The sequence below is a fragment of the Nelumbo lutea genome, chromosome 2 (genome assembly GCF_056320005.1).
Source record: "Nelumbo lutea isolate HS-2025 chromosome 2, American lotus-T2T, whole genome shotgun sequence".
Taxonomy (NCBI): Eukaryota; Viridiplantae; Streptophyta; class Magnoliopsida; order Proteales; family Nelumbonaceae; genus Nelumbo; species Nelumbo lutea.
In genome coordinates this window covers 46,836,995-46,849,395 of record NC_142685.1, presented here as the reverse complement: position 1 = coordinate 46,849,395, position 12,401 = coordinate 46,836,995, and the positions used below count along the sequence as shown (strand labels likewise).

The window sequence follows — 12,401 nt, the reverse complement described above, 5'->3', positions numbered from 1 at the left end:
GGGGCAAAAATCTTTTTGCCAAAAACATTGTTTTTTCTTCACTGGTTCATTTTCTTCTTTGGACGCCATTAACAACCAGAAATCGTTTTGTAAGAAACTTAACCCAAGAACAGGGGTAGAAATCTTTTTGCCGGAAATAGTATTGTTTGTTCTTCACTGGTTCATTTTCTTCTTTGGGCACCATTAACAACCAGTAATTGTTTTGCAAGAAACTCAACCTAGGAACAGGGGCGGAAATCTTTTTGCCAGAAACACTGTTTCTTCTTCACTGGTTCATTTTCTTCTTTGGGCGCCATTAACAATCGGAAATCATTTTTCAAGAAACTTAAGCCAAGGAAAGGGGCAAAAATATTTTTGCAAGAAACAGTGTTTCTTCTTCACTAGTCTATTTTCTTCTTTGGGCGCCATTATCAACCAGAAATCGTTTTGTAGGAAACTTAATTAACCCAGGAACAAGGGCGAAAATCTTTTTGCAAGAAACAGTATTTCTTCTTTACTGGTTTGTTTTCTTCTTTGGGAGCCATTAACCAGAGATTTTCATATTTTTCAATCATTTGATTTTACCAACGTTATAAAAACAACCACCCATTGTTTTTACAAAAGTCTTGAACAATCACTCAAGTGAAGAAACACTCTTCAATGTTTCTTATCAAAGGATTTCGGTTCTTCGAATGAGCCTCTTGTAAAAATATATTTTTAAATTGGTTGTTAATGGTGTCTACACATTAGGGTTTGGAAAGGTTCATCTTTCCCTTTTTCTTTTTTTTTTTAGCCTCTTCCCTAGTTCAACTGAACAGTAAAATTTCCTAATTTTTCCACTTTATCTTATTTTTTAGATATCAAAAATTGAATTTAGAGACTAACGCCCAAAATCTTACCTTTAAACATAATATGCACGTGTGAGATAAAAGATTTAGAGTTGAATTTCATTGAAAGTGTACAACTTACCACACTAAATAAAATGCAGGAAATCTCAGTTCTATTTTAATTGGTCAAAGCTCTTTCACTATCATGTTTTAGTATCATAGATTTTTTTTCATGTGTAACTATTTTGAGTTGGGTTAAGATGTCAATCCATATTTGATACTTACGAAACATAGAAACGATATAACATCCGAAAAACAACTGACCAATAAACTTAAATTATAAACATCATAACGAATCAAAGCCTGGACGCGCCCCTTAGCCCACATCTCTCGTTTTTTTTTTTTCGGTGATGACCCCTCTCGTAAATTGAGAACATCTCCCCATCAAAACTTTTGGATGGGCTCCACACCCCTCGTGCATGGGGATCCCAATTCACGGGAGGGATGGGCTGTGGGGAGTCCATTCTGTGTCTCATGGAGCGTGCATACAGTTATCTAAAATTGATATAGCACCTCTACTTTGAGAGTGCTGCTAGAGACCATCTCAACTATCAAGTTTCGTTGTAGATTTTATGTTGTTCAGGGATTATAAGGGCCAAGGGGCCATTTGATAACTGCTTAAATGATTCTAAGTGTTAAGAAATGGCCAAACAGAGGTCAGAGGAGCCACAATGTCTGATACAGATGTTTTGGAAACTGCACCAAACCTGACCAGAAACTGTTCATAAAAAGCAAAACATCTGGCACAGGGTGTTTTTTTGGGTAGAAGAAGGTATGTCAATTGTCAAATTGGAGTATTATAAACTTTGGCGTGGTTCATATGTTGGACAACTCTTAATTTTCAAACAATTTGTCATTTTGTTGGGGTACTAAGGACACAAAACTTGCCATTAAATCAAGATGTTTATAATAAATACTCTAGGTGGTTCGGAGTGTAAATAAAAATTACAGTGCCACTTTATTATTTGACGAAAAAGATATCAGACTTAAGATGATAACATAGCCGATTTGTCTCTCGCCAGCTGCCTCAATGTATAACAAATCCAACATTTTTTGTCAAGTTTAATTATATTGTGGGTGTATATAATTAGTTCTAAATGATAAAATGTCATTCTTTTCCACCTAAACTAGTGGAGGCACGTGGTACTCGATTGATACTGCAGAATGGAGAGTCCTGAGGTGCAGAACGTAATTTTCCAGTAATTTTAGAAATTTTCTTCTCTAAGCTTCTTCCTTACTTTCCTTTAATTCATATAATTAGTAGTTTTTAAATTTCAAACGAGTTCGTAACAGTTTGAAAGAATGGAAAATCGTCGCCTTGGCTGGTTTAATTTCTATCTCGCTAAGATACTTGGATTTGGATATATGGACCCATCATACCTCCAAAGTCTAAATTCTTTCATCTACTTCGTAGGATTTCAATGGTGTTCTCCACTGTGGAATTTGTTCGGTGGCGTTATAAACTAAGTCCATAAGCTGAAAGGTACGTGTAACTCAGAAACAACCCTTGGAACTGTTCTTTTTACACGCAAAACGAAGACGTGTGTCATTATCCTTTCGTCTATCTTCTTGACGCTCTGCGTGTCATCGTTCAATATCTTACTTCTCCTTCCTTTGCCGCGTTTATCATTACGTGTCTGTTTCAGAGTTCGCCGCTCATTAGCACCTTCTCTTATAAGTACTGTTTTTTTTTTTCTGGCTTACTTCCACCACAATCACAACGAGCGTCTAATTAAACACAAGAAATCGTGTTCGTTTCTTTTCGTTATTGTCTGTTATACAGAGAACCTTGTTGGTTTCCGTGGTGAAGAAATCAGTTCGAAAAATGGCATCGGGACAGGATAGAGCCGAACTTGACGCCAAGGCCAGGCAGGGAGAGACTGTGGTGCCTGGTGGAACTGGAGGAAAGAGCCTCGAAGCGCAGGAGCATCTAGCCGATGGTTTATTCTTGTTATTTGCTTTCTTTTCTTTTTTGTCTGTCTGTCTGTCTGTCTGTTTAACGATCAAAACTAAATTAATTATTCTTGTTTATGTTTTTCTCTACTACTACTTGCTGGTTGAGTTCGAATCTTCCGCTAACAAGACTTACTCTGGGGAGCCCAGATTTCCTACTCACTTTTCCTACCGACTCTCTACCCGCCGTGAATAGGAAATCTCAAGTGTACTCTGGGCACTCTGTCTTCAAACATGAGAAAATGAATGGGTGCACATGGTTTTTTGAAAATTCGCTTATTGTGTGTGGCTGCCTGTCTGGGTTGTTGTACTGATAACCATGCATTTACACTCGTCCACAGGAAGGAGCCGTGGAGGGCAGACAAGAAAGCAGCAGCTAGGCACGGAAGGATATCAGGAGATGGGCCGAAAGGGTGGACTCAGCACCATGGACCAATCTGGCGGGGAGCGTGCAGCAGAGGAGGGGATCGACATCGATGAGTCCAAGTTCACTAAGAACCGCTAGATAGTGTCCTTTGGTTGTGTTGTGTGTTACTGTTAATGTATCTAGTTGCAGAAGTAGTTTAGTACGTGTAGGAAGATGCTAGTACTTTAGTAGCCTAATACGTCTGTGTTGTGTCTTGTGGGTTTCGCGAGAGAGGCTATATGCACGTTGTTTTGGCTTTGCTGCTGTAGTCTTTCTCTACTGTGTAATGGGTGGTTTTTACTTTTACAAGTGTCGATCGGCTCTAATAGACGACTAATGTTACGTTAAATCTCTGTCTCTCTCTCTCTCCCTTTGCGTGTGGTAGGGTTCAATTTCCCAGCCGCCTGCTTCTATCTGAGTTAAAAGTAAACCAAGAAGAGGGTTGCTACCGGTGAAGTGAGTTTTCGGAATCCAGTCAACCCACATTTGTGCTAGAAAGGCTGAATCCTTCTGGGATCGATCTGCAACCTTACAAGCATTCGTTGCTGCGGTACGTAATGTACCGACTTCATGATTCAGTTCGCCTGAGCTCAGGGTGGGATCGTTCATGGTGATCACTTAACATAAACTGGATGAGGATGACAATTGCCTTTATTTGCTTGTAAGGGACCCCAATTGGGAATACGTAGAAGGTAGAACTGGTAAATTCAGTTGGGTACTTTAAATGACGAATAGGGATTAGGGAGTGGAGAGGGTTGCTATAGTCCGGGGACGTGATGTTCTGAGCAGCGCCTTACAATGCACATCAGCCAGATAAAACAAATATATACATCAGCAAAAAATAAAAATATACAAGAAAAAACAAAAACATGTTTTTGAAAGGGAATAAAACAAGTTAAGCATGTTCTAGAACTCCGCTTTGTACTGTTTTTAAATCAACAAATATAAAAAAAAAAACAATTTTTTTTAATATAGAAATTATATGGAACTGTTGAATAATCATGAGAACATAGTGATGAGGGCAGATTTGGCCCTCCGGCTTGCATGCGGCCTGTGTGCTGGGCACCCCACGAGCTCGAAAGCTCACTAAGCAGCTCGCCAAGGAGTTCACCACTAAGGAGTCAGGTAGCTTGGCATAGCTACCTCGGGCAGTTTGCCACTTGTAGGGTACAGAAAAGTAGTTTGACGTATCGGGAAGATCTACAATTTGGCAGTGCCCACATCTCTTGCTAGGCGACGTATCGGGAAGATCTACAATTTGGCAGTGCCCACATCTCTTGCTAGGCGGCGATGTACATGGCACGCTTGACGAGTTTGTACTCTACAACAGTAGCCTGCACCTGTCTCCTCAGTCTTGGTAGTAATGGCTTGGGTAGTGGCAATTACGCCTGATGTGACTGGGCACCACTATATAAAGACTCTGACCCCCAAAGCCAAGGGGGGAGGGAATGGAAAAATGGAGGTAATTCCTGTTCTCTAGTTCTCTCATTTCTCTTCAAGCTCTTTGCAATCAGAATGCTAACTTAGGCATTGGAGAGTCCCCGTCGAGTAAACACCCCCAGGTCCTTTGATTCAACTCTCGCAGGTTTCTCAGCTCCCGCCGCCTACAAAGAGGAGGAATGGATGGAGTTCTCACAGGTCCCTCAGCTCCTACTGCCTACAAAGGAGAGGAGATCATCTCATGCAGAGGGCAGTCGGGTTGCGCTACACCAGGGAGCTCCACCACCCTCTGAGTTACAGGTCGCCTAGGAGCAGGTCAAATGACGAGTCCACCCAGGCAGCTCACCACCAAGGAGTTCGTCACCAGGCAGTTCTCCACCAGGGAGCTCGTCATCAAGTAGCTCTCCACCAAGGAGCTCGTCACCAGGCAGTTCTCCACTAAGGAGCTCGTCATTAAGTAGCTCTCCACCAGGGAGCTCATCACCAGGCAGTTCTCCACCAGGGAGCTCGTCACCAAGTAGCTCACCACCGGAGAATTCGTCACCAAGTAGCTCATCACTAGGCAGTTCGCCACTAGGGAGCTCCATCATCCTCTAAGTCACAAGTCATCTAGGAGCAGGTCAAATGACGAGGTAATTAGCCAAAAAAATTGATACATCACAAAAATTGGTACGTGACGAGAAACGGTTACATCACATAACTAGTTTCATTTTTGAAGACAAAAACACATATAAAAGAAAGTTTTTTGTGTTTTTGTTTTAAGAAATAATCTATTTTTAAACGATGGGTTTGATTTCCTTTTACAACAGTAAGAAGAAAGATAATGCATTTTCACGTTGTATTCTTAAAGGACTTCAATAATTGTTTACGTGGTTTGATAAATAAATAAATAAATAGACAGAAAAGTTCAATTTGAGCACTTAGTCTCTGCCGTAAGTGGACTGCCACGGAGCAAGGATCCTGGGAGATAGTTTGAAAGGGGTCTATGCTTTGGACTCCTGAGTCCTGAGTAAGTAAGTAGGTGTGTAGGACAGCCAGGACGTGAGTGAAGAGCAGCGGTGAGTCGGTGACCAGATCGAACATCGAAGGGAAAGGTAGATATGTTCAGGGCTTCCAGCGTTCTCTTTGCTCATTCCATGAAGCACGCAAGCACTCCCACTTACGTAACCAAGTTATGCGTCAGCTTGGAACCACAAGTCATAAGTCATAACGTCAACTTGAAAGTAAAATTTCCAGCCTTAATACAGACTAGACTACAGAATGACACCGTATTAAGTACGGAGCTACTATTTTTTTATAAGTTTTATTTTATTTAAACAAAAAATGTCTAATCTTTTATTATCATTTTTTATTTTTTAAAGTTTATTTGTATTGTAATATTTAGTTAATTAATTATTATTTTTATTATTAAGTGTTTAATTAATGATTTTATTATCATAATAATTATTATAATTAAAATTTTTATTGTTAAAATTTAAAGATTAACCAAAATATAATATTTACTTAATTATTTAATTAAAATTTAATATTATTTTTAGTTAGTAATGGTGATAATTATTTTTTTAATTATTGTGTATTGTTGTTATAATAGATTTTGTAATTACACTAAATTCTAGTAATTTACATAACTTTAATGCACAATCAGTTTTTGAAGTTTACTATTTAGTTATCAAAAACTAAATTAAGAAAAATAATATGGGTCTTATATCTTTCTAATTGACAATTTATTCTAAACTATTTTATTTGAAATCTACTATTAATTTACGTTTTTTTTTATTTAATTTAAGATATTAAATGAGATTTAACCTACTTTATTTGGTAATTACTATTTAACTAATAAATTTATTTTTAAAAGTTAAATTAGGTTGTTTCTTAAAAGTTAAATCAAGTTTGTAGTTAATAAAATATTTTCTTTCTGAAAAAAAAATCATTTAAAAACAAATGTGGGTTTATGGTGATCTTTTAATGGGTCCTACCATTTGTATTTAATAGACTATGAATAACATGTTGTTAAGATCATAAATAATTGTATATCGAGATTGTTTAGGAGTGGAATTACTCACTTTTTTAATCATATTTCTTGAATTAATAGGATGCCACATGTTAGAATGGTGGTAGTGGGTTATGGGCTTTAGTAGCAACTTCTCAGAAAATGTCACGTGATTAGCTTTCCAAAAAATTAGAAGGCCATATGTCTGAATGGTGGGGGGCTATAGCCTGGTAGTGGGTTGTGGGCTTTAGTAGGAATTTCTCAAAAATTGCCATGTGCATAGCTTTCCAAAAAAATGAGGGCCACTTATCTGAATGGTGGTAGTGGGTTGTGTGCTTTAGTAGGAATTTCTAAAAAATTGGCATGTGCCTAGCTTTCCAAAAAATGAGAATGCCATTTATCTGAATGGTGGTAGTGGGTTGTGGGCTTTAACAACTTTTCAAAAAATGCCACGTATCTAGATTTCTAAAAAAAATGAAAAGGCCACGCCTATTAATGGTGGGGGCTGTAGCCTGAAAACCTTCTTTTAATTTATATATAGATAGATAGATAGATAGATAGATAGATAGATACCAAGTCATAACATCAGCTTGATAATAAGATTTCTAAGATTCAATACAATTTTTTTTTCTCCAAGACTGGGCCTATCAACCACCCTTGATGTATTTAGGCCTGTCAACGGGTCGGTTCTGCATTGGAATAAGGTAAAATCAGTCTAAAAACCAATAAGAGAACCCGAAACCGACTATGTAATTTTGGACCCAAAACTAAATCCATCGGTTCTTGGGACTATCGGGTCCAACCCGATGGACCAGTTTATAATAATCAAGACAATAACACCATGAAAATCCTACTAAAAAGGCTACAAAATTTTGAAATTAGAGAAATGGTATTAAAAATTTGAAATTCATCAAGAATAAGTAAAAATGGTATTAAAATTTTGAAATTCATCAAGAACTATGAGCAGAAATAGTATTAAAATTTTGAAATTCATCAAGAGCTATTAACGGATGGACAGGGATGGCAAATGGACTGGATGCCACATAAATGGATGGCAAGTATTTGGCCCGACTTGATAAGTTGAGGACACGTGGATGCGACCTACCAACTAGATGATGATTCGACATCTCCCACCACCTCAGCGAATTAAGTCACCTCGGGTGCCCCGGTCACCTTGGATAGCACTGAGGTCTGGGTACCTCAACAGACCAATTCTATTGAAGACGACACATAGCAAATTCTAGAAGCCCGCTAGTTGCCTCTGAACCGTCTGAGATCATGTCACACAATCGTAAGCCTTATCCTCGTCCTGCCCGAATCGGGTGAACACAATAAGCCTTATCAACTAGCACGTTGGTCACCTTCCAAAGCAGAATGGGCTCCTACTCAGTCCAAAGATCCCGGAGAGGTTCCTTGAGGCTCACGGTAGCTAAGCTATATGAAAGCATCAGCCCTCAATACCCAGGTAAGCACGACTAAATGCATTCTAGCTCTCAAGATTATTGATTTCTAGCTCGCAATTCACCACTAAGTACTAACTTAAGCATCGGAGCTACCTCACTGGGTTAGCCACCACGGGCTCTCTGATCCTTTCTCTTGCAATTCAACCAACTAGCTAAGAACCGACATCCGAGCTACCTTCCAACTAGGAGCATCCAGATCGCGCACAATCAACAGGGATGGTCGATGGGCTGGTTGGCATCGCTAGCTACCTTTCTTTCTCTATTCGGTGTTGGCCTTGCTTTTCATTGTTCCAAGATTTACAATTGATAGTTCACTATCTGTTTGGTGTCGGTGACTATGGTCGACCGTCGGGGATAATGGTCGGCATTGGGTTTTGAGAATAAATGATTGAATAAATGATCGAAGTGTCTGATAAGAAATGATTGAAGTTGAATGCCTCTATTTGAAAGAGTGAGAATGTCTATGTGAGAACTGAAAAGAAACGATCAAACAAAACAAAGGGGAGAAAGAGTTGAAGAGGGGAATGTCATTTTGGTAGGGTTTTGAATGAAAACCCTACCGAAATGACTATTTTACACATGATTTGTTTAAATATTACCTCTATATAATTTATTAATTAATAATTATTATACATTATATATTTAATAATACATATATACAAATAATTATATATAGGGTCAGTTCGGGACATGATGAACTCAATTCTGACCCAATAATAATCGAAAAAATATATAAGGAACCAAAACCAACCCACAAGTTCTAGAACTAGAATCAATGTAGCTAGTCCGGGTCCCTAGAATTGGACCAGACCCATTGATAGCCCTATCATATATTGATGTGGCACTACCTTAAGTAGAGTTTAGATCTGTGTCCCACAAGGGGGTGCCCCACAACGTCCCACATCACATCCCCACCATGTATTGGGAACATTTCCCGATGATGACATCATCAGTTCTGATATTATCATCAGAAGATGTTCCCAATACACAGCAGGAATGTGTTATGGGACATTGTGGGGCACAGATCTGAACTCCCTTAAGTGAGACCACAGCAATTTATCGAGGCCGGGATTCATGTGATTTTTTGGGTGCCCCAGAGAGCGCACCCCACGGACTCATCCGCATGCATTTGGAACATCCCCTAATAAATATGGGAGATGCTCCAAATGCACGGGGGATGTGCCTGTGAGACGTGTGTAGAACACGCACTGTGGATTGGGATCTCCTCCTTACACAGGACACCTCACAACGACCTCACAAATACACTCCACCATGCATTGCATTGGGAATATCTCCCATAAATAATAACACATAAATACGGGCACAGTGGGATGTACCAGTGAGGTCGGTGTGAGGCGCAATGTGAGGAGCAAATCCAGTCTCATGCTCTGTGAAAATACTTAAAAGTGGATGGCTATTTCTCCTCCATCTAGATGTGTCATAACAATAAATAAATCTAAGACCAAGGTTTTTTTTTTAACCCTGCACATCGACACTCTAAAAGCAAAAGTGAACAACAATGGTGTCTGCCGTGGAGTCTGGACAATGGTATCAATACAATAGTGTCTATCTATCTATCAAGGTGGATATGCTCGTTGCTTAGAAGGGGCCTTACTCGTTCGTGCCAGATCATGCACAAACCCTTTCTTAGTTGAGAAATGAGATGGTTAGGGTGTTGGATACTCGGATAGCTCACCCAAACAGCATCAGAATGGAATTGAGTCTACAAAGTCAGCCTGTAACAAGCTGAACAGAAGTGTTGGGTCCCGATACCAACTCTGGCTGACACTGTGACGCATGAAATCCTCAGGATGGAAGAGAATGGTAAACTAGTTAGAGCAGTCAGCGGTGTCGCTAACAGCACAGAACATAACCAAACAATAAAAAGAAAGAAAAAAAAAATCATTAATGTGCTATTGAACAATTGTTGGCGTGGTTTCTCCATAATAAAACATACATGGAAGATGCAATCTCACGCGGATTTTCCAAATAGCATATACTTGATGGTGGACAGAGAGTCCTTACGAGACGGCCGACGCAGGCATTACAGCAAATGTAGACATTGCTCACTTGCCTGTATCTCGTATCCGCTGTTCCAGTTTTGCGCATTCTTGTCACTGATCCATTTGCCGTTGGGTTTTTTTCCGCGTACATGGATACTGAACTCTCTCCCTCTCTCAGTGTCTATGCAAATCAATGGCTTGTTGCCAAAGCCGTCACTAAAAGACCCAGGACGAGGAACGGCTGTGCACTAGCCTGCAAAATCAAACCCAAAATTGAATCGTCGTGTCTAGGCGTGATGCCGTATCTCCTCCCAACAAAAAACCATCCCAAGACGTTCTAACTTCCAACATTATTTGTACAGACGCAGATCATATTAGAACCGTGTTGGGACAGTTTTAGTGGGGTGGAAATCCCAACTCCGAATCTAGTCGCCAGTAGTGGGCGACCTTAAAACAGAGTCCATGTGGGTAATCTAAAAAACCTCCTTGCGGTTTCTCATTATGCTATTAATACAGGAGGGACGAGGATATATTTACCTGATATTTAACATCATACTTGATGGGATCCTTTAGAAAGTATTGAAACTGCAACAATATTAACAAAAGTATCATTATTAGGAGAGCCATCATATCAATTATCAAAGGACAGCTTCACCTAGCATGTATAATAAAAAACATCAACCACCTTCATCATCAGCACAAAGATTAAAGTAAGACTACTGATTCTTATATCAATTGCTAATACAATGTGGATTTTGACATGGATAATCTTATGAGACTCGATGATGATGGAATGTTCATGACTTCTGGTTTGAAATCTTAGAAACTATACATTTTGCCAATACTGTTGGTACCTAAGAACTATCGGGTTTTCTTAGAATAAATGGTACCTGAAAAAAAAAAATCATTCAACAAGGAAAATAAAGGCCGGCTGATGTTTTTGTTTTTGTTTTTTTTTTTATGATCAATAACAGCAACTTTTATTAAGAAGGCCGGCTGACGTTCAATGATAAGAATAGGCTCCCCTGTCTTTGTACAAAGTCTCTAAGACCATGACTACCACATATTTTTTTTCTGAACAAGTCTAGAATCAAAGGGGGGACATAAGCATAATTTATAGCGAAGGCATAAAACATTGCTAACATCACTATAATGAAATAGACAATATACTGTCCCACTGCATAAATACTCTTCCACCTTTTTGTTTTATTTGGTGCCATCTATATTGCTAAATTATGGGCTTTCAAATCATTTCTTACTACCTCAACTCGTATTCCTTTTGGCTTAATCTAGTGGAATGGATACTTAAACTGCTAAAACAACATAAAGCTCTAAGATGGAAAACGTTAAAAGTCAACAAATATGATAGGTTATTCCATAAGCTCAAATTAGAATAGCATTTCCATGACTCAATTTTGTCTTGACTAAGGAGCATAATTCAGCTTTATCCTCATTAGAGTTTGGCTACAGCAATCATTCTCCATAATTCCATCCTATTAAATCTCAATCTCAGGTATACTAACTTCACTGGAATATGCTTTTACCTGAAAAACCACTTGTGGGATTATCAAAGCAAGTAGAGCTAAAGCATAATAAGGTTTCCCAGACCCTAGCAGATAACCTGCAGAAGTCACCAAAGATTATAGTCAGTGAACATATAGAGTTATACCATAAGAGGGAAGAAGCAACTATGACTTTGGTGGACAGAGAGGTGTATAATACAGTTCACAAAGTGATCTAGGAGGGATTTTTTTTGGTTTGTGATATCAAAAAAAAAAAAAAAAAAGATTGTGGGAATCCTTTTTTATTGTTGTTAAAAGTCTGAGAACCACAATAAGCATGTAGTTACAAATTAGTTGACTTGATAAAGAACCATCTGTCTCGACAAGCAACAGTTGTTATCAGAGTTCAAGACCTTTCTACACAATCATATACCTCAAGGAGATGTCTCTAGCAACTATCATGCTACTTGGAGGCAGGTTACAGGCTTAACTGGGTAATACACCAAAAATGTTAGGGGTTACAAATCCACCGTTTTATGTGTTGACATACCATGTCAGCCACCATAAAAGGAGGTATTCGCAGTGTGCATGTGTTGTCAACAAGAAAATCATCTTTATAGTTTTAGGTTAGGTGAAAGCCAACATCAACAAGTAGATATTTAAAATATCATTCAAAAGGAATAATCTAACATACCAGCAACAGATATTTGAGTAATATCAATGGCTCCAACACACATCCATTTAGCAGTATCAACACCAAAGGCCACTGGAAGAGACT

General features: G+C 38.8%; 2 protein-coding genes across 4 annotated transcripts in view; one reads left to right on the top strand and one right to left on the bottom strand.

Moving 5' to 3' along the window:
- Positions 1-2,572: 2,572 nt before the first annotated feature.
- LOC148870392 (late embryogenesis abundant protein EMB564-like) lies at positions 2,573-3,574 on the top strand. Its single transcript, XM_088970571.1, has 2 exons — positions 2,573-2,806; positions 3,161-3,574. The coding sequence occupies exons 1-2, from the start codon at positions 2,692-2,694 to the stop codon at positions 3,322-3,324; spliced, it is 279 nt and encodes a 92-aa protein (XP_088826697.1). The 5' UTR covers positions 2,573-2,691; the 3' UTR covers positions 3,325-3,574.
- A 6,356-nt stretch (positions 3,575-9,930) lies between these two features.
- The window catches only part of LOC148870391 (chlorophyll synthase, chloroplastic-like), a 41,878-nt gene continuing 39,407 nt past the window's right edge, over positions 9,931-12,401 (bottom strand). For all 3 annotated transcript variants that reach the window (XM_088969958.1, XM_088969957.1, XM_088969959.1), the window contains 4 exons: positions 12,318-12,399; positions 11,666-11,742; positions 10,659-10,706; positions 9,931-10,374 (listed from right to left, as the gene is read on the bottom strand). In XM_088969958.1, the coding sequence (XP_088826084.1) occupies positions 10,312-10,374; positions 10,659-10,706; positions 11,666-11,742; positions 12,318-12,399 (270 nt within the window). In that variant the 3' untranslated portion in view covers positions 9,931-10,311. The remainder of the gene's footprint in view (positions 10,375-10,658; positions 10,707-11,665; positions 11,743-12,317; positions 12,400-12,401) is intronic.

Coding starts and splice junctions, on each gene's coding strand:
- LOC148870392 (XM_088970571.1), top strand. CDS start 2,692: ATGGCATCGGGACAGGATAGAGCCGAACTTGACGCCAAGGCCAGGCAG. Junction 2,807..3,160: donor GCAGGAGCATCTAGCCGATG/GTTTATTCTTGT, acceptor ACTCGTCCACAG/GAAGGAGCCGTGGAGGGCAG.